Source organism: Sturnira hondurensis, unplaced genomic scaffold, assembly GCF_014824575.4.
Source record: "Sturnira hondurensis isolate 20B ecotype Veracruz unplaced genomic scaffold, ASM1482457v3 Scaffold0005791, whole genome shotgun sequence".
Classification (NCBI taxonomy): Eukaryota; Metazoa; Chordata; class Mammalia; order Chiroptera; family Phyllostomidae; genus Sturnira; species Sturnira hondurensis.
The window spans coordinates 601,049-628,346 of record NW_028078422.1 but is presented as its reverse complement, the minus strand read 5'-3'; the positions used below and the strand labels follow the sequence as shown (position 1 = coordinate 628,346).

At 48.3% G+C, this 27,298-nt stretch overlaps 1 protein-coding gene and 1 non-coding gene across 4 annotated transcripts; both read left to right on the top strand.

The window, feature by feature from the left end:
* Positions 1-24: 24 nt before the first annotated feature.
* Positions 25-27,233, top strand: SUPT5H (SPT5 homolog, DSIF elongation factor subunit). Of its 3 annotated transcripts, none has more exons than XM_037047490.1 (30): positions 25-90; positions 354-431; positions 2,101-2,263; positions 6,570-6,635; positions 7,173-7,184; positions 7,684-7,753; positions 7,874-7,942; positions 8,042-8,107; positions 8,394-8,424; positions 8,751-8,819; positions 14,934-15,185; positions 16,504-16,593; positions 16,694-16,764; positions 18,411-18,516; positions 18,748-18,841; positions 18,932-19,068; positions 19,434-19,589; positions 19,696-19,842; positions 20,683-20,829; positions 20,916-21,041; positions 22,412-22,496; positions 23,012-23,131; positions 23,216-23,318; positions 23,405-23,532; positions 23,634-23,739; positions 24,164-24,322; positions 24,430-24,598; positions 24,714-24,917; positions 26,641-26,736; positions 26,810-27,233. In XM_037047490.1, exons 2-30 carry the CDS (start codon positions 357-359, stop codon positions 26,951-26,953), a joined length of 3,261 nt encoding a protein of 1,086 aa, XP_036903385.1. In that variant the 5' UTR covers positions 25-90; positions 354-356; the 3' UTR covers positions 26,954-27,233. The 3 variants fall into 3 exon arrangements, with proteins under 3 accessions (XP_036903385.1, XP_036903387.1, XP_036903386.1); XM_037047491.1 differs by having other exon boundaries at positions 35-76; XM_037047492.1 differs by lacking the exon at positions 7,173-7,184.
* LOC118988124 (small nucleolar RNA ACA64) lies at positions 18,205-18,328 on the top strand. The gene has a single exon (XR_005066716.1). It is a non-coding gene; the product is annotated as a small nucleolar RNA ACA64 (small nucleolar RNA).
* Positions 27,234-27,298: the final 65 nt, after the last annotated feature.

The window sequence follows — 27,298 nt, the reverse complement described above, 5'->3', positions numbered from 1 at the left end:
ACGGCAGGTTCTCGCGAGAGGTTACGTCAGTCTCGGTCAGGCGTCGTGTGAGTCGCAGCTGGCTCTGAGGGCGGAGGCGGGACTGGAGCGGTGAGGAGTGGGTTGGGCGCTGACGAAGCAGGCCTGGGGGTCGCCGGGAGCCAGGGTGGTGCAGAGACCGGATTTAAGGACTCTGGGGGTGTAGCGGGGGGTGGTTAGGGGGTCTTCTTTCGAGTTCACGGTTGCCAGAATGAGACGGCCGGAAGTGCGCTGAGAGGCTTTTCTTTCCGAGTACCGACGAGGAGACTGAGGCTCGGGGTGGGTTCGGAATTGGGGCGTGCGGTGAGACCGCCGTTTTTCCCCTGCAAGAGCAGAAGATGTCGGACAGCGAGGACAGCAACTTCTCTGAGGAGGAGGACAGCGAGCGCAGCAGTGACGGCGAGGAGGCCGAGGTGTGTGGCTGGGATGCCGGCGGGGGGGTAGGCATTGCGTCCGGGGGCCGGAACAGGGCAGAAAGACCCGGTGGGAGCTCGGAAGGAATCAGAATGAGCTCCGGCCTAGGGGAGCTTCCAGGCTGTCGGGAGAGAGAAGTAGGCGAACCCAAGTCAAGCAGAGAGACAGGTGCTGCTGAAGGCCAGGGATGCTCCAGGGACAGTGAGATAAGAGGATGTTGTAAAGACCTGGCATATAGTAAGCACTCATTACTAGTTTTTATTTTTAGCTATGTCCAGTCAGTCCAGAAAAATACTGGGTTGGCCAAAAAGCCACTCCCCCCCGCCCCACACTGGCTCCGAAAAGGGTTTAGTTGTCTTTAACTTCATTCGAACAGTTTTTTAAAAAATATTTTATTTATTTATCTTTAGAGGGGAAGGGAAGGAGAGAAGGGGAGAAACATCCATGTATGGTTGCCTCTCGTGAGTCCCCTGCTGGGAACTGGCCTGCAACCCAGGCATGTGCCCTGACTGGGAATCGAACCGAGATCCTCTGGTTCGCAGGCCCCTGCTCAATTCACTGAGCTACACCAGCCAGGGCTCATTCAAACAGTTTTGTTGGATTGTACTGTGACAGCCGTCATATCAGCGTGCATTTAAAAAAATCAAAATTGGTGGGTTTTTGTGTGGCCATGTTAATATTGAAGATGGAAGAAATATGCAACATTTTCGGCGTCTTATGCTTTATTATTTCAAGAAAGGTAAAACCGCAACTGAATGTCAACAAAGATTTGTGAAGGTGCTGTGACTGACAGAACGCGTTAAAGGGATTTGTGAAGTATTTTGGTACTATTGACATTTTGGCCAAATAATTCTTTCCTGTGGGGCTGTTTTATGCATTGGAAGATGTTTAGCGGCATCCCTGGCCTCTACCCACTAGAAGCCAATAGTGGGAGATAGCTTGCATACTCGAAATATCCAAACAATAAAGTTGTTGGTGAAAATGAAAAACCGTCTTTTATTTTATGGAAAAAACTAAAAGGGCTTTTTGGCTAACCCAGTAAAATGGCCAGGGAGAGAGTGAATGGAGGGAGAAGCAAAGTGGGCCCTTGGCTGAGCCCTGGTGATCGAAGCCAGTGTTTGAGATGTGAGCTGAGTAAGAGAAACCTTTGGAGGAACAGTTGAAGAGGTTGGAGAAAAGCCTGGAGAGCATGATGTGATAGATGTCAAGGGAAGAACATTTTCATAGGGAGGGAATGGCATGAGGTGTCTTGCAGGTAAGGACCAACCAGAAAATGTCCACCAAATTAGCAGCAAGAGGTGGTTAATGACCTTGAGTACTGAGATGTCTTTCACAGCCAAGGGAGTGGGTGTGATGGCCCAGGGAGTTGTAGAGTGCAGAGAGACCAGGGCCAAGGACCATTCCTCATGGAGCTATCAAATTTAAAGTCCAGGCTGAGGCTAGCAAGAAGATCTAGTGGAAGGAGTAGTCCACATCAGCTCCCAGATGTTGGTAGGGTAGATAGAGGTGCTCTCACTGTTATGGGATAGCTACCAGAGAGACCTGGCCAGGGCTGAAAGAGTGCACACACAGAGCAGAGTTGGCTGCAGTTAGTTTGGGGGTAGAGAGATTAGTGTCTGGACTTTGGGGTACAGGACTCTGGTGATCCATTCCTACCTGACCCTGCAGGTAGAGGAGCGGCGGAGTGCAGCAGGCAGTGAGAAGGAGGAAGAGCCTGAGGAAGAAGAAGAGGAAGAAGAAGAAGAAGAATATGATGAGGAAGAAGAGGAGGAAGATGATGATCGGCCTCCCAAGAAACCCCGCCATGGTGGCTTCATTCTGGATGAGGCTGGTATGTCACAGGGCTGGAGAGTGCTGAGCAGAGGCTGGATTTCCACCTTCAGTTCCATTTCTTGAATGTACTTAAAAGAATTATGGTAAATGTCAAACACATAATAGTAGGGTAGTATGTGGAACATTCATATTCCATTGCCTTTTGTCAACAGTTAACAGCTTATACCAACTCATTTTGCTTATTCCTTCTCACTCCCACCCACCAGTGGGTGATGTTGAAGCAAATCCCAGATATATCATTTTACCCCAAAATATTTCTGTATATACCTAAAAGATAGGTCCTTTTAAAACACATACTCACGCCCTGGCTGGTGTAGCTCAGTGGATTGAGCGCGGGCCTGTGAACCAGATGATCGTGGTTCGATTCCCAGTCAGGGCACATGCCTGGGTTGCAGGCCAGTTCCCGGCAGGGGACACATGAGAGGCAACCATACATTGAAATTTCTCTCCCTCTCTCCTTCCCCTCTAAAGATAAATACACTCTTTTTAAAAAATAAATAAATAACTAAAAAACAAACTTGTGCTTGTCATGGAAAGCTCAGATGACCTAGAAGTAGACAATAGGACAGAGTAGTGGAGGCTGACATATTTCAGTCCCTCCTGGTCTGGTTCTGCTCTTTTTACAAGGGGGGGGAGAGAACACTTCTTCCTACTTTAGCTAGGATAATTTGAGGATTTGGGGCACCATTATGTAAAACACATTAGACTGATGGCAACCCAAACTGTAATGCCCAACACAGAGTAGGCCCTTAGATAGCAGGGTGGCTATTAGTTTGCATTATTATATAGGCTCATACCTGGCTTATACGTACTTTCTATAAACTGCATTTTTCACTCAATGCTTGTGGAGGTGGACATAACATAGATAGTTTAGGTTAAATAAGTTAATTCATGTGAAAGTTATCTGAAAACTTGTGGCACCTAAGTCCGCAACGTATATGTTAGCTGCTATCATCATCACCATCAAAATAGCTATTTTTTCCAGTGGCTGCATAGTGTTCCATTACGTTTTATTTAACCAGTCTCTTGTTGGACATTGCAGTTGTTCATATTTTTCACTATTTTAAACAGTACTGCCGTGAACATCTTCATATATATTTAGATACACATATGCAAGATACTATGTAGACCAGGGTTCTTAGCCATTTCTGTGGCCCCTTTTGCAGAGTAATAAAGTCTGTGGACCCCCTCTCAAAGTCGTGTTCTGAAATGTGAGATGAAATACATAAGATTCCAAAGAGAACAGTTATATTAAAACACAGTATCAAAATATTAAAAGAACGTAATAGATGTACTTCTTTATTAACACATTTAAATGAGATTTAGTGGAGGGACAGCTGGTAAGAAGCTAATTTTGACATAGCAAAGATATCTGCAGCTGTAATGTGCCAAGAAAATACCAGCTTTCACTGCTAACACTACTGTGGATTGTTGTCAATATTCATAATTAATGGAAATGCTAAATTTCAGAGATTAATGAAAACGAAGTTTGGGTTTTTTTTTAAAGATTTTATTTATTTTTTAGAGAAACGAGGAGGGAAGGAGAAAGAGAGGGAGAGAAACATCAATGTGTGGTTGCCTCTCACGTGTCCCCCATCGGGGACCTGGCCCGCAACTCAGGCATGTGCCCTAACTGGAAACTGAACCAGCGATCCTTTGGTTCGCAGCCCTCGCTCAATCCACTGAGCCATACCAGCCAGGCACGAAGGTTTTTTTCCCCAACATATGCCTCACAGATTTTCTACCTGGTAAATTCCTTCAAGTCAAGCTGCTATGCAAAAAGGAGGCATATGTTTTTAGAGCTTTTGATATCCGTGGCAAAATACTGGCCCCTAAAAATGTTACACTGGTTGCTGCTTCCACCAGTCATATGTGGGAGTGCTTGTTTTCCCCACATCCCTGTAAAGGGGAGTGACTTGAAATGCCAGCCTCCATTTTCTAGGGACCCTCTTGCCCAGGGAAAGAACAGAGGGGCCAGGAGATGCTCTGGGTGTTCCCGGTTCTCACAGAGCTTCGGCCCTTTCTCAAAGGCTGAGGGGCAGGGAGTCCTTGCTTAGCTAAAAACTCTTAGATAGCGGATGGGCCCAGATCAAGAGAAGAGATGGATAATACTCGTATGCCATCTGACCAAGACATGGTCCACTAGGGACACTCATGTGTTGGTGACGGGGGTGTTATTGGGCACTGCCTATTTAAAGGCTACGTATGTGGCAGTACCCATTGGCACTTAACATGCAGGGACCCTTTGATCCAGCAATTCCTCTTTAGGAGTTTGCCCTACAATTAGACTCACACAGGTACATAAAGACATGAGGACAAAGACACTTGCTGCAATCCTCATTGCAGTTGCAAGTGTTGGTGGTTTAAATGTTCATTGATGATAGTGCCTGGTAAAATGAGTTATGGGACAGAAATCAGATAGCTTATGAGGCATGTGTTGGTACAAAGAGCTCCAAGCTAGTGTTACGGCTTAGAAAAGGGGGATGGTAGAGAACAGTTTGTTAAAAATTGTGCCCTGACCAGGTAGCTCAGTTGGTTAGAGCATCATCCAGATATGCCAAGGTTGTGGGTTTGATCCCAGTCAGAACACATACGGCGATGAATGCATAAGTGAAACAATAAATAAGTGTTTCTCTCTCTCTCTCTATTTCTCTCTCCTCCACACTTCCTTTCTCTGAAATCAGTAGGCCCCCTGCACAATTTAAAAAAAAATTTAAATTGTGCAGGGGCTTAGAGTGAACAGTGGTGGAAGGTTTGTATCCATTTTATTAATATATGCACAGATTACCTCTGGACAAGAAGCCACAGAAGTGCCTCTGAAAAAGAACTAGGATGGTGGGGTTAGAAATTCGGGGAAGACTTGCTTGTACACTTAATGTTACCTGTACACTTTGGAGTTTTTCATCATGTGCTAGTATCACTACCATCTAAGTTTTTAGCATGTGTTTATGTGTATTTTAAAGATTTTACTTATTAATTTTAGAGAAGGGAAGCAAGGGAGAAAGAGAGGGAGAAAAACATTGATACGAGAGAAACATTGATCTTTTGCCTCTTGTGCACCCCCATCTGGGGACTGAACCCACAACCCAGGCATGTGCCCTGACTGGAAATTGAACTGGTGTGTATTTTGCTCTGTGGGATGGCACCCAACCAACTGAGCAACACCAGTCAGGGCAGAGTTTTTAGTGTATATTTGATGCATACAAAAAGGTATTTGTGTCCTGGCTGGTGTGGCTCAGTGGATTGAGTACCAGCCTGTGAACCAAAGGGTCGCTGGTTCAAGTCCCAGTCAGGGCATATGCCTGGGTTGTGGGTCAAGTCCCCCAGTAGGGGACTGGTGAGAGGCAACCACACATTGATGTTTCTTTCCCTCTCTTTCTCCTTCCCTTCTCCTCTCTCTAAAAATAAATAAAATCTTTTTTTAAGGGTATTTGTAACATAGTGAAGAGGTTAAGTGCATGGACCCTGGAGGCCAGGCTGCCACTTAAGTACCAGCTGAGAATCTTTGGGCAAGTTAGATAACCTCTCTGGGCTTCAGAGCCCTTGCTGTAAAAGTTGGAACAATGATACCTCTTGTAGGGTCGCCAGGAAGATTCAGTGGCAATCTGTGGCAAGTACTCAGGACAAGGCAGGGCACATAATACGATTTCAGATGAGATCGGGTGCGTACTGGGTGGTGAGGCCATAGGTACGTAGTACTATTTCAATAAACATTAGCTGTTATTAATGTAAGAGAATAATAAAACCAACCAAACTTGAACCCTGTTTTAAAAAAAAGAAAGTCTGCCCTGGCTGGTATGGCTCAGTGGATTGAGCTCGGGCCTGCAAACCAGACGATCGCGGTTTAAGTCCCAGTTAGGGCACATGCCTGGGTTGCAGGCCAGTTCCTGGCAGGGGACCCACGAGAGGCAACCATACATTGATGTTTCTCTCCCTCTCTCCTTCCCTTACCCTCTAAAGATAAATAAATAGTCTTAAAAAAAGTATATATACCTATCTTCGCATGATAGTTGAGAGGGAACTTTTCTGCTTGCTTATTAAGATGTTGTTTTCTAAGATGGATCTGTGGGTGGCATTGCAGGGAGGGGTGATTTAGAGCCAGGTGGATCTGCGCAGGTAACCTGACCTGCTGCTGGGAGCAGCTTCGTGGCCCTGGGAGAACCTCACCTGTCTTGAGCCTCAGTCTCCTAATCTGTGAAGTGGGGGTTTGTTGTGCCCAGCTCCCAGAGGAGGTTTCCTAGAAGCTGTTATCGTGAGGAACCTTTTCCCCTGCTGCCCCTGACCACTTGGCCTTCTTGTTTCAGATGTGGATGACGAGTACGAGGATGAGGACCAGTGGGAGGACGGAGCAGAGGACATCCTAGAGAAAGGTGTGTGTGGGCCTGCCTCTGGAAGACCACTGGGGGATGCGACCCAGAGGGTCTTGAGAGCCCATCCTGCACCCCCATGCCCTGACCACCCCAACCCCCACCCTCCTCACCTTGCTTCTTTCTGTCCTTGCCAGAGAGATCAACGCTGTACCCTTTTCCTTTGAGGCCCATGAGTTGGGGGGGCAGGGGCTGTGGGGTGGTAGGTATTATGGGGAAAGGACTCTGGGATCCCAGGGCCCCAATAAATCCCTTCTAGGGGTTGTGGGGTGGGTGGGCTCTGTCCCAAGATACCCCCCACTTCCTGGGCCAGTGCCCCTTCCCTGTTATTTTCCGTTTTGTGCACCTCATACATTTCGGCTTCTCCCCCAAACACCTGGTGCCTGGCCTTTATTTTTGATTTTCAACCTTACTGTGTCCTTCCCTTCCCCTTCCCCCAACCCATTGGTTGATTTTGCTGCTATAATTTGGCTCATACTTTGTCTGCCCTCGCCCACCACCACCACCACCACCACCACCACCTCCTCTTCCTACAAGTAGAAGAGATTGAAGGTAAGAATATGAAAAGTGTGATTCCCCAACCCTCCTCCCATATCCTGGCATCTCCTTCCTGCCCTTGGCACCCTCCCTCATCCCGATCCCTGTCCAGCCCTGGGGTCTCTAATTTATGTTAGGGTCCAGAGTCAGAGGGTTCTGGGGCCAGGCCTCCAGCAGTGGTTGGCCTGGGAAAGTGCGTGTGTATGTATGTGTGTGAACTTTGGCGGGGGGCAGGGGTGCAGGGATGTGTGGGATGGGATGGAATTCAGTGTGTGCTTAGACAGTGGCTGTGACATGGGGGACAGCTGGATGTTCCCAGGGGCTGGGCCCCATCCCCAAGTCTTTCCATGAGAAGCAGAAACCTGAGCAAGACAGAGAGGGTGAGGGATATGGGTTTCTTCAGTGAGGTATCTCCTCCCCAAGGCCCACCTCGGGTACTCTTAGCCCACCACTTTCTCCAGACCCCTGCTCTTTACATCCCCTTACTCACTCCATCTGCCCATTTCCCCTGCAGCCTCCAATATCGATAATGTTGTCCTGGATGAAGACCGTTCTGGGGCTCGCCGCCTGCAGAACCTGTGGAGGTAAGTGGGGCGGGAAGAGTGGTGAGACTGGTTCCCGTGGGAAGGTTTGGGGGCAGGTCAGCCCACCTCTTCTCCTCAACCTTCAATTCATGTTTACTTCCTCTGCCCCTCACACTCCAGGGACCAGCGAGAAGAAGAACTAGGCGAGTATTACATGAAGAAATATGCCAAGTCATCTGTGGGAGAGACGTAAGGGCATGGGATGGGTGGGTGGGGAACGATTTGTGGGAAGGGTCAGGGATCTGACAGAGCTTCACCTGTCCTTCCCAACTGCCCTTCTCTCTCCAGGGTGTATGGAGGATCTGATGAGCTCTCTGATGACATCACCCAGCAGCAGCTGCTCCCAGGAGTCAAGTAAGGGGGTGGGACAGGAGTGCTGAGATGGGACTTTTGTACTGTACCAGGGTTATGTGTCCATATGGGTCATTCCATGAAATAAATCAGGACAGTCACCCAAGCAGAGTGGTGGATGATAAGGGAGAGGAGGGAAGGGCAAGATGGCACTTTTTTTCTTTCCTTCCTTCTGCTTTTATGTGGGAGAGGGTATGGAACGAAAGGAAGAAAGATGGGTGTGATTATTTGAATGTTTCATGATGAGAAGACAGTTTCACTAAAGGGCCTTCTTTTCTCTCCTGTCTAGGGATCCAAATCTGTGGACTGTCAAATGTAAGGTGTGTGTTCCGGCCTCATGGCCTGGGGGAGGCAGGCGGGAGAGGGAGGTGGCCTCCTCTGGGAGATCTGTTCATGTGTCTCTTCTGGGTCTTGGCCTGTCAGCCTCTTAGTCATCCTTTTTCTGCCTCTCCATCCTGTCTTTCCTCCCCCTCACTATGTCCCACCTTCATTTTTCTTGCTGGTCATCCCTCTCAATGTATCTCTCCCTCTTATGTTCCTGTCCTACTTTTTCTTGCCTGATGAATCTGTCTTTCTTACTATCTCCTGCCTCCTTTCATGTGTCCTGCCCTCAATTTCATATCTCTTAAATTTGCCTGTTTTCCAGATCGGGGAGGAACGGGCCACAGCCATTTCTTTGATGCGCAAGTTCATTGCCTACCAGTTCACAGACACGGTAAGTCTAGGCAGGCAGCTTGGGGATGAGAGATTGGCCAGAGCCCAGAGGGAGGGAGCGGGTAGGTTCAGGGTGCTACTGCCTATTAAGAGAGCTGTTTCAGCTAGAAAACAACCACTCCCTGGACTGAGGCTTTCTTCTGTGCCTGTCAGAGGTATTGTCTTTGGTCTTTCTCCATGTCTGACTGGGTTCCCAAGTGTCTGTAGCCCTCTGGAAGTCAACCATCCAGCTTCCTGAGGCTTTTCTACGTGAGAGACACCTGTGCCTATGTACCAACCCTGTTCAGTAGCCTTCACCCTCTCTTACTATTTGGAAGGACAGTTTGGCTGGGGGGTCAGGGAACAGGCCTGTCTGTAGGAGAATTCCTTCCTTCTCTTTCACACAGTCAGACGTGTGCTGAGCCCCTTCTGTGGGCTGGTCCCTGAGCTGGGAGATGCTGAGAATGCAGTGGTGACCGTGCCAGAGCTGGTCCCTGCCCCCTCAGGGCTCACTCAGCACACAAAACACAAAGTAATGCCACCTGCCTGCAGGGTAGCAAATGCTGCACTAAGATCACAGGTTCAGACTGCCAGGGTTCGAAGTGTCCCTGCCACTTGCTAACTGTGTGACCTTGAAACCACTTTCCCTCTCTGGGGCCCTTCCTTGCTTGCTCCTCAGCATCATTAGTGTTAAATAGCTCAGGATGTGTCCAGCAGCTTGTGTTCAATAGATGTAATTCCCAGTTTTGAAACCAGGGTCAACCTTATGAAAGGTGTCCTCAAAATTTGTGAAACATGGGGCTCCTATTAACTGAAAAGTGGGTGGTAATTTTCTCATTTTATATGATTTGCGTTCAGCTGAGTGCATTGCTTTTACCTGCCGAAGCAGTAGGCCTATGTTAGTAGGCCAACTGTCAGTGGACAGTTGTAGGGCTTGCAGATTATGATTTTAAGTGTGCACAGACTTCTACATTGTGCCCTGGGCTAAATTCTAGTGACCTGTTTGAGTTATGACTGATTATTATTTTTGGTTTTTGTTAAATATATTTTATTGATTATCTATTACAATTATATCCTTTTTTCTCCCCTTTATTCCCCTCTGCTCTGCACACCCCCTCCCACCCCCATTCCCCCACCCTTAGTTCATGTCCATGGGTTATACATACAAGTAGTTTGGCTTCTAAATTTCCTGTATGTTCTTAACCTCCCCTGTCTAGTTTCTGCCTACCAGTTATGCTACTTATTCCCTGTATCTTTTCCTCCATTCTCCTCCTGCCCCTCTCCCCCCCATAACTCTCCATGTGATCTCTGTTTCTGTGATTCTGTTCCTGTTCTAGTTGTTTGCTTAGTGTGTTTTTCATTCTGTTTTCTTTAGGTGTGGTTGTTTATAGTTGTGAGTGTGTTGTCATTTTACTGTTCATAGTTTTGATCTTCTTTTTCTTAGATAAATCCCTTTAACATTCGTATAACGAGGGCTTGGTGATGATGAACTCCTTTAACTTGACTTTATCTGGGAAGCATTTTGTCTGCCCTCCGATTCTAAATGATAGCTTTGCTAGATAGAGTCATCTTGGATGGAGGTCCTTGCCTTTCATGACTTTGTATCTTTTCCAGCCCCTTCTTGCCTGTAAGATTTCTTTTGAGAAATCAGTTGACAGTCTGATGGGAATTCCTTTGTAGGTAACTGTCTCCTTTTCCCTTGCTGCTTTTGAGATTCTCTCCTTATTTTTAATCTTGGTTAATGTAATGATGATGTGCTCTGGTGTGTGCTTCCTTGAGTCCAACTTTTTTGGGACTCTGAACTTCCTGGGTCCTGGAAGTCTATTTCCTTGGCTAGATTGGGGAAGTTCTCCTTCATTATGATTTCAAATAAGTTCTCAATTTGTTGCTCTTCCTCTTCTCCTTCTGGCACCCCTGTGATTCAGATGTTGGAATGTTTAAAGTTGACCCGGAGGTTCCTAAGCCTCTCCTATTTTTGAATTCTTGTTTCTTCATTCTGTCCTGGTTGAATATTTATTTCTTCTTCTGTTCTAAATTATTGACTTGAGTCCTGGTTTCCTTCCCTTCACTGTTGGTTCCCTGCATATTTTTCTTTATTTCACTTTTCAGAGCCTACACTTTTTTCTCTGTTTTGTGACCATATTCACCTAATTCTGTGAGCATCCTGATTACCAGTGTTTTGAACTGTGCCACTGATAGGTTGGCTATCTCTTTGTGGCTTAGTTGTATTTTTTCTGGAGCTTTGATTTGTTCTTTTCATTTGGGCCTTTTTTTTGGTCTCTGGCACCTGTTATGTTGTAAGGGGCAGAGCCTTAGGTATTCGCCAGGGCCAGGCAACCCTGGTTATTGCGTTGTGGGGCTGTATGTGAGGGAGGGGTCCAAGAGGGAACAGTACTGCTTGTTCAGCTCTCTGCTGACTTTCAGTTACTTCCTCTGCTATACAAGCAAATTGGCCCCTTCTGGCGCTGGTTCCTGGGCAGGTGGGTTTGTGTACTTTTTAGGATGCTGCGAGTTTCTCCAATGAACTCTTTTGTGAGGTTGGGAGTTTCTCCCACTGCCTCAACCCCCACAGGTTTTTTTCAGTTAGAGATTTTTTTGTTTTTTGTTTTTTTAAGATTTTATTTATTTATCTTTAGAGGGAAAGAGAAGGAGAGAAATATCAATGTATGGTTGCCTCTTGTGAGTCTCCTGCCGGGAACTGGCCTGCAACCCAGGCATGTGACCTGACTGGGAATTGAACCACGATTGCATGGTTCACAGGTCCGCGCTCAATCCACTGAGCTACACCAGCCAGGGCTAGAGGTTTTGAGGCTTTTGTTTTCCCTGATCTGGAACCCTGGGTTGTGGCGTCTGTCTGGCTCCCCAGTTGTTTCCAGGTTTATCCACACACAAGTGTGGACCACCCACTCCACCAGCTGCTGTCTCAGTTGGTCCTCCAGCCACCACCTTGCTAAGAGTCCTTTCCACACAGCTGCTTGTCTTCATCCCTCCTACCGGTCTGGCTGAATGTTTCTTCTTTAGTTCTCAGACTTCCATACAGTTTTTCTGTTAATTCTGGTTGTTTGTTTTTAAATTTGTTGTTGTCCTTCTTTTGATTGTCTGAGGAGGCAAAGTGTTTCTACCTACACCTCCATTCTGGCTGGAAGTCTTCACATTTCATAAATTGATGGTCATGGTGTATGATCCTTTTTAAGTATTATAGAATTTGGTGCTCTACTGTTCTATTAAAGATTTTTGCATTTATATTCAGAAGGGATAATGATCTGTAGTTTTCTTATAATGTCTTTGGTTTTGATATCAGGGTAATACTGGATTCATGGGATGAATTGGGAAATGTTTCCCTGTTTTCTAAAAAGAGTTTTGTGAAGGATTGTTGTTAATTATTTAAATATTTGGTAGAATTACCAGTGAAGCCAACTAGTTCTGGGCTTTTTGTGTTTGTGTGGAAGGTTTTTTATTACTAATTCATTATCTTCTTTTTTTTTTTTTAATTTTTAGATTATTTATTTATTTATCTTTAGAGGGGAAGGAGAGAGGGATAGAAACATCAATGTATGGTTGCCTTTCATGGGTCCCCTGCTGGGAGTTGGCCTGCAGGGAACCAGCCTGCAACCCAGGCATGTGCCCTGACTGGGAATCAAACTGCGATCTTTTGGTTTGCAGGTCCGCGCTCTATCCACTGGGCTATACCAGCCAGGCTATCCTTACTTCTTGGGTGTCTTCAGATTCTCTTTCTTTTTGAGTTAGTTGTAGTAGTTTATCTTTCTATGAGAACATTCATTTGATTTAGGTTATCTCATTTGTTGGCAGGTAGTTATACCTGGTATTGCCTTGTCATTCCATAAGAATGGTAGTAATGTCCCTTTTTTTTTTCATTCTTGATTTTAGTAATTTGAGTATTCTCCTTTTTCTCTTGGTCATTCTGATAAAGGTTTGTCAAATCTGTTAATTTTTCCTAAAGAACTAGTGTTTGGTTGTAATGTATTCTCTTATTGTTTTTCTTTTTAAAATGATTTTATTTATTTATTTATTTTTAGAGAGAGAGGAAGGGAGGGAGAAAGAGAGGGAGAGAAACATCAATATGTGGTTTCCTCTCACATGGCCCCCACTGGGGACCTGGCCTGCAAGCCAGGCATGTGCCCTGACTGGCAATCGAACCAATGACCCTTTGGTTCAAAGCCCATGATCAGTCCACTGAGCTACACCAGCCAGGGCCTCTTATTGTTTTTCTGTTTTGTATTTTATTTGTTTCCGTGCTGAACTTTATTATTTGTTTTTTTCTGCTTGCTTTGGGTTTAATTTCCTTTTTTCCAGTTTTCCAATTCTTAGACGTGGAAGATTAGGTTATGGATTTGAGATTTTTTTTCATTTTTAAGTTGACATTTACAGCTATAAACTTCTGAGCATTACTATTTTCATGTTATAATAAGGTTTTTTAAAAGATTTTATTTATTTTTAGATAGGGGAAGAGAAAGAGAAACATTAATGTGTGGTTGCCTCTCATGCACCCCCTACTGGGGACGTGACCCACAACCCAGGCATGTGCCCTGACTGGGAATTGCATGGATGACCCTTTGGTTCTCAGGCCAGGACTCAATCCACTAAGGCACACCAGCCAGGGCACATTATAATAAGTTTTATCTTAGTATGTATGTTTTTATTTTTATTTGTCTCAAAAATACTTTCTAATTCCTCTTGTAATTTCTTCTTCAACCCATTGGTCATTGGCACCACAAGTACCAGTGAGGAGGGCCCAGTTGGAGAGCACGCTCCAGATGCCTGATTATGACCTTTGCCCAGCTACTTGAATCCTTCATACCCTAATTAATACCGAATAAAAGATGACTGATAAAAAAATAAAACCCCAAAAAGTTAGTGTTTCGCATGTTGGTGAATTTCCTAAATTACTTTGTGTTACTGATTTCTAATTTAATTTCATGGGTTTGGAGAATATACTTTATATGATTTCAGCCCTTTTATGTTTATTGAGGCTTGTTTTATGGCCTAACCTTTGGTTTTTCCTAGGGAGTGTTCAGTGTGCCTGTGAGAGGAATGTCATCCTGCTGTTGTTTGAAAGAGTGTTCTATATGGATGTCTGTTAGGGCTACACAGTGTTTATAGCGTTGCTAAAGTGTTCTATTCCCTCGTTGATCTTCTGTCTAGTTGTTCAGTCCATTGTCAAACATGGGATATTGTAGCCTCTGATTATTATTAGTCAATAAAAATTAGTCAATTTCTCCCTTAATTTCTGTTAATTCTTTGTATATTTTTAAATTTCTTATTATTGTTGTTCAAGTACAGTTGTTTGCATTTACCCTCACCACTCCTGCCCCTCCCGCCCCACCCCAGCCATCCCCACCTCCCTACCCTGCTTCCACCCCACCTTTGTTTTGTCCATGTTTCCTTTATAGTTGTTCCTTCTTCATGTATTTTGAGGCTCTGTTGTTAGGTTCACATATATTTATAATCTTATATCTTTTTGATGGGTTCATCCTTTTATTATTATAAAATATCCTTTTTTTATTTCTGGTAGCAATTTTTGTCTTAAATCTGCTCTGCCTGCTATTAGTATAACTCCTCCAGCTTTCTTTGGTTCTAGTTGCTTTTTTTAAAAAATATTTTATTTATTTATCTTTAGAGGGGAAGGAAAGGAGAGAGGGAGAGAAACATCAATGTATGGTTGCCTCTCGTGCGTCCCCTGCTGGGAACTGGCCTGCAACCCAGGCATGTGCCCTGACTGGGAATCAAACCGCAATCCTTTGGTTCACAGGCCTGCACTCAATCCACTGAGCTACTCCAGCCAGGGCAGTTCTAGTTGCTTTTTACACATAACATATGTTGGCTTTCTTTCTGTGTCACTGTATAGATTCATCTCATTGTTCCTTTACCTGCTACATTTCATGATATAGTTAAGCCATATTTTAACAAATTCTTTTTGGGGGGCGTTTACAATTTCTAGTCTTGTTTGTTTGCTATATTATATAACTCTGCAGTGGACATCCTTGTGTCTGTATGTATCATTGAGCCGACATGTTTCTGTGGGATGAATTCCTGGAAGAGATACTGCTGAGGTGGCATCGTTGCTGTTATTAGCAGTTGTGTCTCACTGTCTCCTTTCCCGGGCTTGGCCCTCTAGCCCCTACAGATTAAGTCAGTAGTGGCACCAGAGCATGTGAAGGGCTACATCTATGTGGAGGCCTACAAGCAGACCCATGTGAAGCAGGCCATTGAGGGCGTGGGCAACTTGCGGCTTGGGTACTGGAACCAGCAGATGGTGCCCATCAAGGAGATGACAGATGTGCTCAAAGTGGTGAAGGAGGTGGCCAACCTGAAACCAAAATCGTGGGTCCGCCTCAAGCGGGGCATCTATAAGGATGACATCGCACAGGTGACTGGTGGGGTCGGGTTGGGTGGCTGAGGGGGTCAGGACTCATGTTCACATTTCCGCTCCTCTCTCCTCTCCTTTCCTTTTGACCTTCCCAGCCCCCTTCGTAGTGGAGAGAGCAGCACCCCACTCAGATTAGGAAAATCAGAGCCTAGGTTTTGTTGTGAGCACACAGGAAATGGATGACCATCTTCTATGTGTGATGAAAGCAGCGTGTGAGTAAAGATCTGAAGGCGGAGAGGGAGTGAGCCATGTGGAGTTACGGGGGAAGCACATTGTGACGAAAGGAGCAGCGTGTGAGAAAGAACTGTCTCTAGCTGAGGCAGGACACGAGCCCAGGGAGGCCCATCATTGGGCTTCAGTTTTTACTGGAGTAAGATGAGAAGTATGATTTTGATTTTAATAAGATTACTGTGGTGACTGGTTCTAAAGCAGGGGGGCTGTTGCACTCAGGGAATATTTAGCAATGTGTGGAAACATTTTTGGTTTTTTCAGCTGGAGAGTTGATTCTGTCTAGTGGATAGATGCCAGGAATGCTGCTAACATTCTACAATGCATGGGACAGCCCCCCACAACAAAGAATTGCCTGGCTGAGAAACCCTTAAATAGAAAGTATGGGACCACATGAGCAGAGAGACCAGCAAGGAGACAGACCGGTGATGCTTTGGTAAAGGTGGCCAGTGATGGTGGGATAGGACTAAGGTTGGAGCATCAGAGGAGGGGAAAAAGATCAGAGTTTTTGAAAGCACAGCTGACAGGATTTGCTGACAGATTAGATATAGAGGTAAAAGAGAAAGGAGTAAAGAATGACTCCCAGGTAGCCCTGGCTGGGTAGCCCAGTTGGTTAGAGAATTGTCCCAATAGACCAAGGTTGTGGGTTTGATCTTCCGTCAGGGCACATAGAAGAAGCATCCAGTGAATACATAAATAATCAGAACAAGTGATGTTTCTGTCTTCTCTCTCTCAAAAAAAGCAATAAAAAAAATGACTCCCAGGTGTGTCTGAGCAGAAGGAAGAATGGAGTGGGAAGAGATTGAGAGAGCAGGTTTGGAGGAAATCAGGAGGTTAGTTGTTGTTGTGCTAGTTTGAGGGACCTTTTAGGCACCTAAGTGGAGGTGTCAAGCAGGCCATGAATAGTCAATTTCAGAGTTATGGGGAGACAGGCTGGGGAGAGAATTTGGGAGTTGTTAGCTTAGCAGTCAGATTTCTTACCCGTCACCCTCTCTCTCTTACCCTTTCTGGTATCTCTTTGCCTTTCCTATGTCTGGGGTCAGGGATGGAGGGACAGGCCCTTTCCTGACCACTCACCTGTCCTTTTCAGGTGGATTATGTGGAGCCCAGCCAAAACACCATCTCTCTGAAGATGATTCCACGCATTGACTATGACCGTATCAAGGCCCGCATGAGCTTGGTACCATGGGGCTGTGTGTGGGAGAGAGAATGCTTTATCCCAGCTGGTGGCCAAGCCCTCCTCCCTCATCCTTCCCACCCATGCCCCTTTTCCTCCACAGAAAGACTGGTTTGCCAAAAGGAAGAAGTTTAAACGACCTCCACAGAGGCTGTTTGATGCTGAGAAGATCAGGTGAGTGACCTTGGGGACTGGCTGGGTTGAGTCCCCAGAGCTGTGGTGCAGATTGTGCCTTTACAGTTTCCCTCACAGAAACGAAACCCTGACAGGTTTAGTTGGGGAGTGGTTAGCTGTCGGTATAGCCTCAACTACGTTACTTAACATTCCTATGCCTCAGTTTCCTCTGCTTACAAAGATTGATGATGACAGCCCCTGCTTCCTTGGATTATAGAGAGAATTGAATAAATTAATCTGCATGTAGTAAGTGTGATTAATGGTATCATACATTGAAAAGGGGTTTATCAATGTGTCAGGCTTTATAAAGTCTCTCCCTGATCTCCTGATGCCTGGACAACCAAGATGGGGCTATAGAGCTCCTTTTCCTCAGGATGTCTCCCTCAATCTCCCCAGCTGGATAGAAAGCAGAGCAGCTCAGGGATTCCAGTATTCCAGGCCTACCAGGATTTCCAACAGGAAGGGCAGGAGAGGGGGAGGTAGAGAAACAAGATTTGTCAGTGACACTTTTCCTCTAGTCTTGTTCTGGTACCAGTTGGGAGTCAACCAGACAATTTTTAGATTGAAGAATGTGCTTTTCGACTAATGCCTCCTGTGCCCGAGGTGGGCCCATTTACACCACTGTTTTCCACCCGACTGGACTTCCCCTTACTGTGAGGGAGAGAACAAACCAGAGTGACCCCTCCCAACCCCCAAGTGAGCTGAGGCATCAGTGCCCTAACATACCCAGCAGAGTATGCTGGTCTGTCTCCAAGATTCACCATGTGAATGAGAAAACATTTGAATGAGCAGCTCTTACTTGCATTTTCCTTTTGGGGAATGGGGGAGACTTTCCCTCCCCACTGTAGAAGCATGGGGCAGGAACCCCACCCCACCCCACATGCAGAAGAGTTAAGGCACAGGCTTGGGAGTCCCTCCGCCTGTGTTTGAATCTGACTCTCAGACTTGTAGTTGGACCATGTGGTATGCCCTCTTCGAGCTTCATTTCCTCATATCACTGATGTCACAGGCTTTGGGGAGGAGTCAGTGAGGTGGTATGTGTCTAAGCCAGGCAGGGGCTGAGTGCTCTGTGAATGTTAACTCCGATACTTTGTCCAGTTAGTATTGACTGTCTATGATGTGCAGACACTTACAGGGGAAAGATAGAGAAAAGATAAGTCCCTGCCCCTCTGGACTGCCATCCTGGTTAGGGAGATGAATCAAACAGTAGTCCACTGGAGGGTGACGTGTGCTGTGTTGAAAAGAAAGCAGGGAGCGGGCATGGGAGTGCAGAGATGTGGGGTCAGCGGGCCCCTCCTTTGGGCTCTGTGAGAGGTCCCTCTGCCAAGAGGGTGTGTGTTAGGATGGGACGGATCAGTCATCCTGAGGTCTTCTGCCCCGCTTGCCAGCAAAGGAGGCAGGTGCAGCAGATTCTCTTTTTTTTTAAATTATTTTTTTGGCGTTGGTTGAAAATCACCCTCGGCTCTGTCCGTGACCGTGGGTGAGATTCGGCGCCCAGAGTCACCGGGGGCCTCAGCTCACCGCCCACTTGGTGTGGGGAGGTGAAACCCAGGCCCCGACACGTGTAAAAAAAATTATTTTTAATTAAAATCCAGATCCTCTTCTTAACATACCCTTCCAATTTTTTCTCCCTCACTAAATCCCAGGTCCCTGGGGGGCGATGTTGCCTCTGATGGTGACTTCCTCATCTTCGAGGGGAACCGCTACAGCCGGAAGGGCTTTCTGTTTAAGAGCTTTGCCATGTCTGCTGTGGTGAGGGTCCCGGAGGGGTTCATGCTAATGGCAGTGGGGAATGGGGAGGCCAGGTTTTCCCTCCTGTACCCTGAGCCCAGAGCAGTGGGTTATCTGGGTCTGTACTGGGTAGTCCTCAAGTCACTAGTGTCCCTAGGGTAGTAATACTCCCTGTCTCTTTAGCCCACTCAGCTGGGCTGTGTGACACTGACCTTTGTCCACTTCCTCTTCCCCTTGTCTCTTGGGGCTTAGATCACAGAGGGTGTGAAGCCCACACTCTCTGAGTTGGAGAAGTTTGAGGACCAGCCAGAGGGCATTGACCTGGAGGTGGTGACTGAGAGCACAGGTACTTGCTCTTAGCTGTAACTTAGGCCAAGGAGGAGCAGATGGCCCAGGGCAGGCAGCTCCCAAATCAGCCCCATGTCTGCCCCTGCAGGGAAGGAACGGGAACACAACTTCCAACCTGGGGACAATGTGGAGGTTTGTGAGGGTGAGCTCATCAACCTGCAGGGCAAGATTCTCAGTGTGGACGGCAACAAAATCACCATCATGCCCAAGCACGAGGACCTAAAGGTGGGCACCCTACTGTCCTCCCCATAGGTACTGGGTTAAGGGGGTGATGTTGTCACCATGAGTGATCCAAAGTGGCTACTGGGTTTAGTTTGTCTAGTCTGGTGTCATGTCTAGGAGACAGACTGGCTCTGTGTGGGGTGAAGGGTTGTCTAGGCTGATGTTCTGTTTGAGGTCAGCTGTCTTTGGGGCAGTCTGAGGATTGTCCTGGTGGTCTAAGGTGGTCTTTGGTTCGGTGGTGTGAGCCTGGAGTGGGTCTTGGCTAGGGCTTTTTCTGAGAACTGAAGTGGATTTTGAAGATGGATGGGGCAGGTGATTTGTGGTAGCTTCCTTCTCATCTGCTTGTTGTCCCCACACCTGATCTCTAGGACATGCTGGAATTCCCAGCCCAGGAACTTAGGAAGTACTTCAAGATGGGGGATCATGTGAAGGTGATTGCTGGCCGATTTGAGGGCGACACAGGCCTAATTGTGCGAGTAGAGGAAAACTTTGTCATCCTCTTCTCCGACCTCACCATGCATGAGGTAGGTCAGAAGAGTGAAAGGTGAGCAGATACACGCAGAGGAGAAAGCTCAGGCAAGGCAGGCCAGCCACCTGGGTCCTGCTTCACCCTTCCCCCTTTCCTGGCAGCTGAAAGTGCTCCCCCGGGACCTGCAGCTCTGCTCGGAGACAGCATCAGGTGTGGACGTTGGGGGCCAGCACGAATGGGGAGAGCTGGTGCAGCTGGACCCCCAGACCGTGGGTGTCATTGTGCGACTAGAGCGGGAGACCTTCCAGGTGCGTGTGCTGTGTTCAGTGGCGGGGCTTGCTTTTAGGGGCTTCCTCTCTTTCTCAAGCTCCCCATCCTGGGAGGTGGCAGAGCATGGTGGCCAAGATCCCAGATTGCTCTGGGTTGCAGACCTGCCTCTGTCACCCACAACTGGCTATGTGAGATTAAGCAAGCAGCAAGTCTGTTACCCTTTCTGCCTCAGTTCTTTACCCTGGAAAGTGGAGGTAATGGCAGCTTTACTTAATTAGTTGTAAATGAATCTCTGAGGTCAGATATGCACCCTGACATTCAATGCTTGCTAAGGGTGGGGTGCCACAGGTGCCCCCTTCCCTTCTCTGCCTCCTCAAGGATGTGGTAGCTACACAGCATACATAGTGCTTAGAACCCTGGACTTTGGATTCGCATCTCAGCTCTATTACTTTGGTGCAGTGTTACCCTGGGCTGCCGACTTGCCCTTTTGGGGCCTGAGACACCTCCTGTGTAAGACGGGAATCATGACAGCATCCATCTCAGAGGGAAGTTTGGAAGCTTCAGTAAAATCTTAAATGAAGAATCTAGAATGGGGCCTGCTTGGTACAGAGTGATGGGCAAACATTAGCTTAGTTAATGTTTACCCATCTCTGCCCATCTCTTCAATCCCTGATGTTTAATCAAGGAGGTGGAGTCTCCTCCCAAATGATGGGGAACATTTTTGGTTGACCCAGTGCCTTGGGGTTGGCACTCTGACCTCATCTGCCCAAGGCTCCCTGCAGGCTCTCGCAAGGAAGGACCATCTCACTTTAGGGAAACCCTACTCCGTGTCATCCTTTCCACTCTTACCCCTTCAGTATCCCCCCACCCCCCCATAGGTGCTAAATATGTACGGGAAGGTGGTGACTGTTAGGCACCAAGCTGTGACCCGGAAGAAGGACAACCGCTTTGCCGTGGCCCTGGACTCGGAACAGAACAACATCCATGTGAAAGACATCGTCAAGGTCATTGACGGCCCCCACTCAGTAAGTATGAGCTCCTGCCTATCAGCTGTGTCTGAAAGAACAGGGGTGGCACATGGCCACGAGAGTGACCGTTTTTGTTCCTCCAGGGTCGGGAGGGCGAGATTCGCCATCTTTTCCGTAGCTTTGCCTTTCTGCATTGTAAGAAACTGGTGGAGAATGGGGGCATGTTTGTCTGCAAGACACGTCACCTGGTGCTGGCTGGAGGCTCAAAGGTGAGGTGGGCATGGTGGCACTCTGTGTTAATGGGTACCTGGCTCAGCTTTCTGGCCTTCCCTGACCCCAGGAGTGACAAAAAATGGGCAGATGTCAGTGTCCGGTCCTTGGCAAAATGTAAAAAAAGGTATATTGAGTTTCTGAGCTATTTCCCAAATCATTTATTCTTTCCTGTGGTTTTATTGAGCACCTACCTGTTAGGTGCCAGACACCGGAGATAGAGAAGTGAACAAGAGGCAAAGCTGCCCTCCTACAGCTGCTGCTTTGGAGGTCGGCAGACGGACAAGTACATGCATGGCACTCCATGCAGTGTGGGATGAGGAGAAACACAGGAAAATAAAACAGGAAAGGGAGGTAGAGAATGATGGGGACGGGGTGCTGCTGTATTTTATTTGTTTTTAAATACATTGTTAATATGGTATATTTCACTTTCATTCTACATTACTTTCTCTATGTTTGTGAGAAAGCCCAAAAGAATCTTGTTGGTATTGAAGAGAAATATGTCTAATTGGCATTTGTACTGAAAGTTTTCCTAGCTTCACCCTCTACCCCCCACACACCCCTCCCACTTTTTAAACTACTGTGAGCAATAAAGGATAAAGATAGGGGAGAATGATGGGGGCCACTGCTTTAAACAGAAGTTAAAGAAAGGCCCCTTTGAAGTGGTGACATTGGAGCAGAGCCTGAGTGAAGGGATGGAGAGCCATGAATATCTCAGGAACAGCAAGTGCAAAGACCTTGGGATAGTACTTGTAGGAAGGTTGTGTAGAACCAGGTAATTTCCTTAACCAGGTAAAGGAAATCAGGCCTGGGATCTGGGTAGTTGGGACCAGGAGGTGGTTTCCTTAGGACCTCGCAAGTGGGGTGATGAAATCGTGGCATGCAGCTTTTGTGTCACTAGGGCACAGGTGGCAAACACAAGGCCCGCAGGCCGAATCTGTCCCTCTAGCTTGTTTTATACAGCCTGGCACCTTGTTTCTACCCAGTGGCAGTGCTGATTTCTCGCTTAAATGTTAAGGAGTACTTACATTTATACAGTCCTATTACATTTGGCCCTTTGAAGACAACCATGAGGCTGATATGGCTCCCAGCAAGAATGAGTTTGACACTCCTGCACTAGGGGATTTACGTTCCTACCACATTTTAGTACCACTCGTTGCCCAGGGCCTCTTGTTTAACAGGCCCACAATGGCATGGGGTCGTGGCAGTTTCCCCAAAGGGAAATTGAGGCATTGTCCCCGGAAGAAGGGATTGATGGCTGCCAGAAGCTTCAAACAGGATCTGTTCCCAAATGTGGGCAGGCAGTTTGGCACAAGAGTCTGTGAATCAGTCACCCAGCCTGCCAGTTCACTTCTTATCCCTCTTCTAGCCCCGAGATGTGACCAACTTCACCGTGGGCGGCTTTGCTCCTATGAGCCCCCGGATCAGCAGCCCCATGCACCCCAGTGCTGGAGGTGAGGGGGAGTCGGGCTGGGATGTGTGTGGAGATGGGGGAGGAAGGTTGTTCAACCCACAGTCACTGAGCACCTGCTCTGGGCTGGCTCAGCCCTGATGGGGCCACAGCCCACTGGAGACCAGACCTCACTCCACAGTGACAGCCCAGCGTAGTAAGGGCTGTAATGGGAAAGCCTAGAAGAGGCTCTTAACCCAACAGGGGAGGGGGAGAGTCAAGCAGGTGAAGAGAGTATTGTGACTATGGGCACAGAGCCCTGGCCTGCGTGGCTCATTTGGTTGGGTGTCATCCCACAAAATGAAAGGTTACTGGTTCAACTCCTGGTCAGGGCACATGCCTGGGTTGTGGGCCAGGTCCCGAGTTGGGGGCTTGAAGGACTGCGAGAGGCATATGATTGATGTTTTTCTCCTCTCTTCTTCCCTTTCTTCTCCTCTCTTTGAAAATAAAATCTTAAAAAATAGAAGAATATGAGAAGGCACAGCTCTTGGGACTGATGATGTTCTCTTCCCTCCTCAGGTCAGCGTGGTGGCTTTGGTAGCCCAGGTGGCAGCAGCGGTGGCATGAGCAGGGGCCGGGGGCGGAGAGACAATGAGCTCATCGGCCAGACTGTGCGCATCTCCCAGGGGCCCTACAAAGGTGATCTTCGGTACCATATGGAGACCTGGGGAGGGGCATGGTGAGGGAGAGCCCCACTCGGCCTGACCTCCTGCTCCCTACCAGGCTACATCGGTGTGGTGAAGGATGCCACGGAGTCCACGGCCCGAGTGGAGCTGCATTCCACCTGCCAGACCATCTCTGTAGACCGTCAGCGTCTCACCACAGTGTAAGGCTGGGCCATGGCAGGGCACGGAGGGGGTTGTCAGGTGGTGAGAAGGCCCTACTCACCCCTGTAGTTCTCTGTGTGCACAGGGGCTCACGGCGCCCGGGTGGCATGACCTCAACTTATGGGCGGACGCCCATGTATGGCTCTCAGACACCCATGTATGGCTCTGGCTCCCGCACACCCATGTATGGCTCTCAGACACCTCTCCAAGATGGTGAGCACTCCCCAGGAGATAGGGAGGAGGGGTGATTGGGGTGGGGGTTGGTGATGGGAGACAGGACAGAACGGATGGATACAGCATCTCTTCTGTCACAGGCAGCCGTACCCCGCATTATGGCTCACAGACACCCCTGCATGATGGCAGCCGTACTCCAGCCCAGAGTGGGGCCTGGGACCCCAACAACCCTAACACGCCATCACGGTGAGGACCAGGAGATTGGGGGGCAAGGTTTCCTGAGCTACTGGGGACGTGTTGAGTGGTTGTGCTGGGTGTCTGGGGAGTAGAGGGGTCTATATGGCCCACCCCGAATTCTCTGCTCCCAGCTCCAGGCTGGTGTGTGAGGAGTAGGCTGGTGTTAAAATAGTCTCTCTGGCCTAACCACAGTAGCACACTGTGGTTAAAACCTGGGTTTGGAGACAGAGTGTGTGACCTGGGTCATGTGACAAGGCGTGTGACTGTGGGCTGGCATCCTAATCTCTGACTCCCAGTCTCAGCTGTGAAGTGGAAGCCTTTGGATGAGGCTGCCGTGAGGGTGAAGTTGCCTCAGTTTGACTGGCTACATGATGTTCTGGGAGAATTTGCTACATTGCTGTGATCACCATTCTCAAACTTCTTTCCCCAACAGGGCTGAGGAAGAATATGAGTACGCCTTTGACGATGAGCCCACCCCATCACCACAGGCCTATGGGGGTACTCCCAATCCCCAAACACCTGGCTACCCAGACCCCTCATCCCCACAGGTTAACCCACAGTACAACCCGCAGACGCCAGGGACACCAGCCATGTGAGTACACTGGGGCTAGCCCTAATTAACCCCTGCCCAAATTCCCTCTCGGCCACCACCTCTTCGCCAGTCCCAACAAATGCTCCCTTCTCGCCTTGTCTCTGCAGGTACAACACGGACCAGTTTTCCCCCTATGCTGCTCCCTCTCCACAAGGCTCCTACCAGCCCAGCCCCAGCCCCCAGAGCTACCACCAGGTGGCACCAAGTCCAGCTGGCTACCAGAACACCCACTCTCCAGCCAGCTATCACCCCACGCCTTCACCCATGGCCTATCAGGTGCTGGTCAGCTGGCATACCCTTGAGGTGGTGGGCTAGGGTGGGCCTCAGGCCTTTAATGACAGCCATGCTAAGTGATCTGTTCCCAACAACACTGCACCTAATTCCCTTACAGGCTAGTCCAAGCCCAAGCCCTGTTGGCTACAGTCCGATGACACCTGGAGCCCCTTCCCCTGGTGGCTACAACCCGCACACACCGGGCTCAGGCATTGAGCAAAACTCTAGTGACTGGGTAACCACTGACATCCAGGTGAAGGTGCGGGATACCTACCTGGATACGCAGGTGGTGGGGCAGACAGGTGTCATCCGCAGTGTCACGGTAAGTGGGGCCCAGGCTGGTGGATGGGCAGGCATCTTCTCCTTTGGGGTTCCCAATCTCTGTGGTTATTGTTTGTCTTTCTTTTTTTTAATCGTCTAACCACATCTTTCAGTACCCATTTATAGCTGGATATAAAAAGATGGGGAAAGGTTTGGCAGCAGGTTCCACGAGGCTGGGATTTCTGCCTGTCGTGCTCATGACTGGGGTCACAGCTGCCTGGGACAGTGATTGGCATCCATGAGTATGGTAACTTCATGACATACTCCTCTGAGATCAATTCAGTAACACAGAGTGATTGCTCCATTGTGCCAGGCTTCAGCTTAGTCCTGGGTACCCGCAGCCCCTAGGCTCTGCCTGCAGCAGCGCTACTTGCCTCTCCATTTTCAGTTACCAAGTTCCCTCTAACCTTAGGACCTTTGCTCATCACCTTCCTCTGTCTAGAAATCTCTTCCTTTCATTCTTTGTCTAGTTGACTTCTGTTCATCCTCAGGGAGGCACCTAGGCTACTTATTTCAGGTCTGTTTCTTATAGGTCCATGTAATTTTTTTCATGTTATCCACTTCTGCCTAAAGGCTTAGTTTGCCCTGGCGATTCTTTGAGTACTAATACTGTGTTTTATTCCTAAGTAGTCCCAGTTCCTAGACAAGGAACTGGCGTCTCGTTGGCCCTCCAGTAAATATTAGTTGAGTTAATTAAGCATCAGAGACCAAGAGAGCTCCAGGCCCTGCCCTCAGGATCTCACTTTTCCAGTGGGACATATCTCCAGACATGCCCCTGACACTGGCAGCCTGAGTGGCCAGACCTGGGATACAGGAAGCCCCAGAGGGCAAGAGGACATATGTAAACCCAGAGAAGGCATCTTACCAATTTTTCAGGGGATCAGGGAAGACTTCTGGAGGAGACACCTGACTGAGACCTGAAGAATAGGAGTAATCCCAGAGAAGTGGCTGGGGTAGGGGTTAAGTGTGTTCCAGATAGAGGGGACTCACAGAGGCCTAGAGGTGAGGGAAAGCCTGGCACATCTGGGGGAGTTGAAATATGTTCATTGTGGCTGGAACATAAAGAACCAAGGTGGACTGTGATGAAGCCAGAGAAGTGGCTGGAGCCAGGACACATGCCAGCTGGGGAACGTGGACTGTGTCCTGAGGACACTGGGAGGTCATGGAAAAAACTAAGCAGGGATCAGATATATGGTTTGGAATTAATTCATCATGTTGCTTTATCAGAGATGGGTTGAGGTGGTGACACTGGGGGCTGGAAGCCTGGGGGAAGCTCAGGCTGCACTACAGGGCCTGAGGAATAGAGAGGGGAGGGAGGGAGGTGGGAGAGATTCTCAGGAGGCTGTATGGACAAGCCTCACTTGGAGGTTGTCAGCAAAAGAGCTGACCAAGACAAGGTGCAGAGTGCTGGCTGGGGATGGGAGGAACAAGTGCAGGGAAGAAGCTGAAGCCAGTTTGGGATGTGAAGGTTTAAGTGCCTGAGAAGCATCTTCCTGGTTGGCCTGAGCTTCATTCTGGTGCCTCCCTTCCTAATCTAGTCACCCCGCCTCCACACACCATAGACTCCATCCAGCCTTGGAACCTGGCCCAGTCTAGGCCTTTCCTGCTTTATGTCACCTTGGGAAAGTGACTTCTTAGAATGAGCCCTGAGCCTGTGTCTTAAGTGTGAGTATCAGTCCTGTGTTGGGGGCAGGCCAGGCTGACTAGGCTGTCCCCACCCTCAGGGAGGCATGTGCTCCGTGTACCTGAAGGACAGTGAGAAAGTTGTCAGCATCTCTAGTGAGCACCTGGAGCCCATCACCCCCACCAAGAACAACAAGGTAAGGAGGGGCAAGGGGTTGTGGGGATGCTGGGCTGTTGACATGGACTCTGACTCCATGTCCCCCTCTCCAGGTAAAGGTGATCTTGGGTGAGGATCGGGAAGCCACAGGTGTACTGCTGAGCATCGATGGTGAGGATGGCATCGTCCGCATGGACCTTGATGAACAGCTCAAAATCCTCAACCTCCGCTTCCTGGGGAAGCTCCTGGAGGCTTGAGGGAGGCCAGGCAGGTGGACCTCAGTAGACATTTGGCAGAGGGTGTCCCTCCTTCCTTCCCTGGCCCTTGGCCGTGACAGAGGATCTGGGTGTGGAGTAGGCCCTAGCCCGGTTGTTCAGGATTTCTTTTGTTTTCCTTTCTGGGTTCCTATCTTTCTCCCTGATGTTCATGGGAATGAGTAGAGTCTGGGGGAGGGTCCCCATGTTCTTGTATTTCCCCTTGACCAGCTTGCCTTTCAAGGCATGTTTTTGTCTTTCAATAAAAAGCTATCCAAAAGTCCTGTGTGTGTGTGTGATTTGTCAGTGGGGTACTTTGTAGACCCCACTTCCTTGTGTGTGGTCTTG

Excerpts from the sequence above, each read along its gene's own strand:
- SUPT5H (XM_037047490.1), top strand. The coding sequence starts at position 357 with ATGTCGGACAGCGAGGACAGCAACTTCTCTGAGGAGGAGGACAGCGAG. Across the intron at positions 18,517-18,747 it reads GCTTTGCCATGTCTGCTGTG|ATCACAGAGGGTGTGAAGCC; the intron begins GTGAGGGTCCCG and ends CTTGGGGCTTAG. Across the intron at positions 24,918-26,640 it reads GTGTCATCCGCAGTGTCACG|GGAGGCATGTGCTCCGTGTA; the intron begins GTAAGTGGGGCC and ends CCCCACCCTCAG.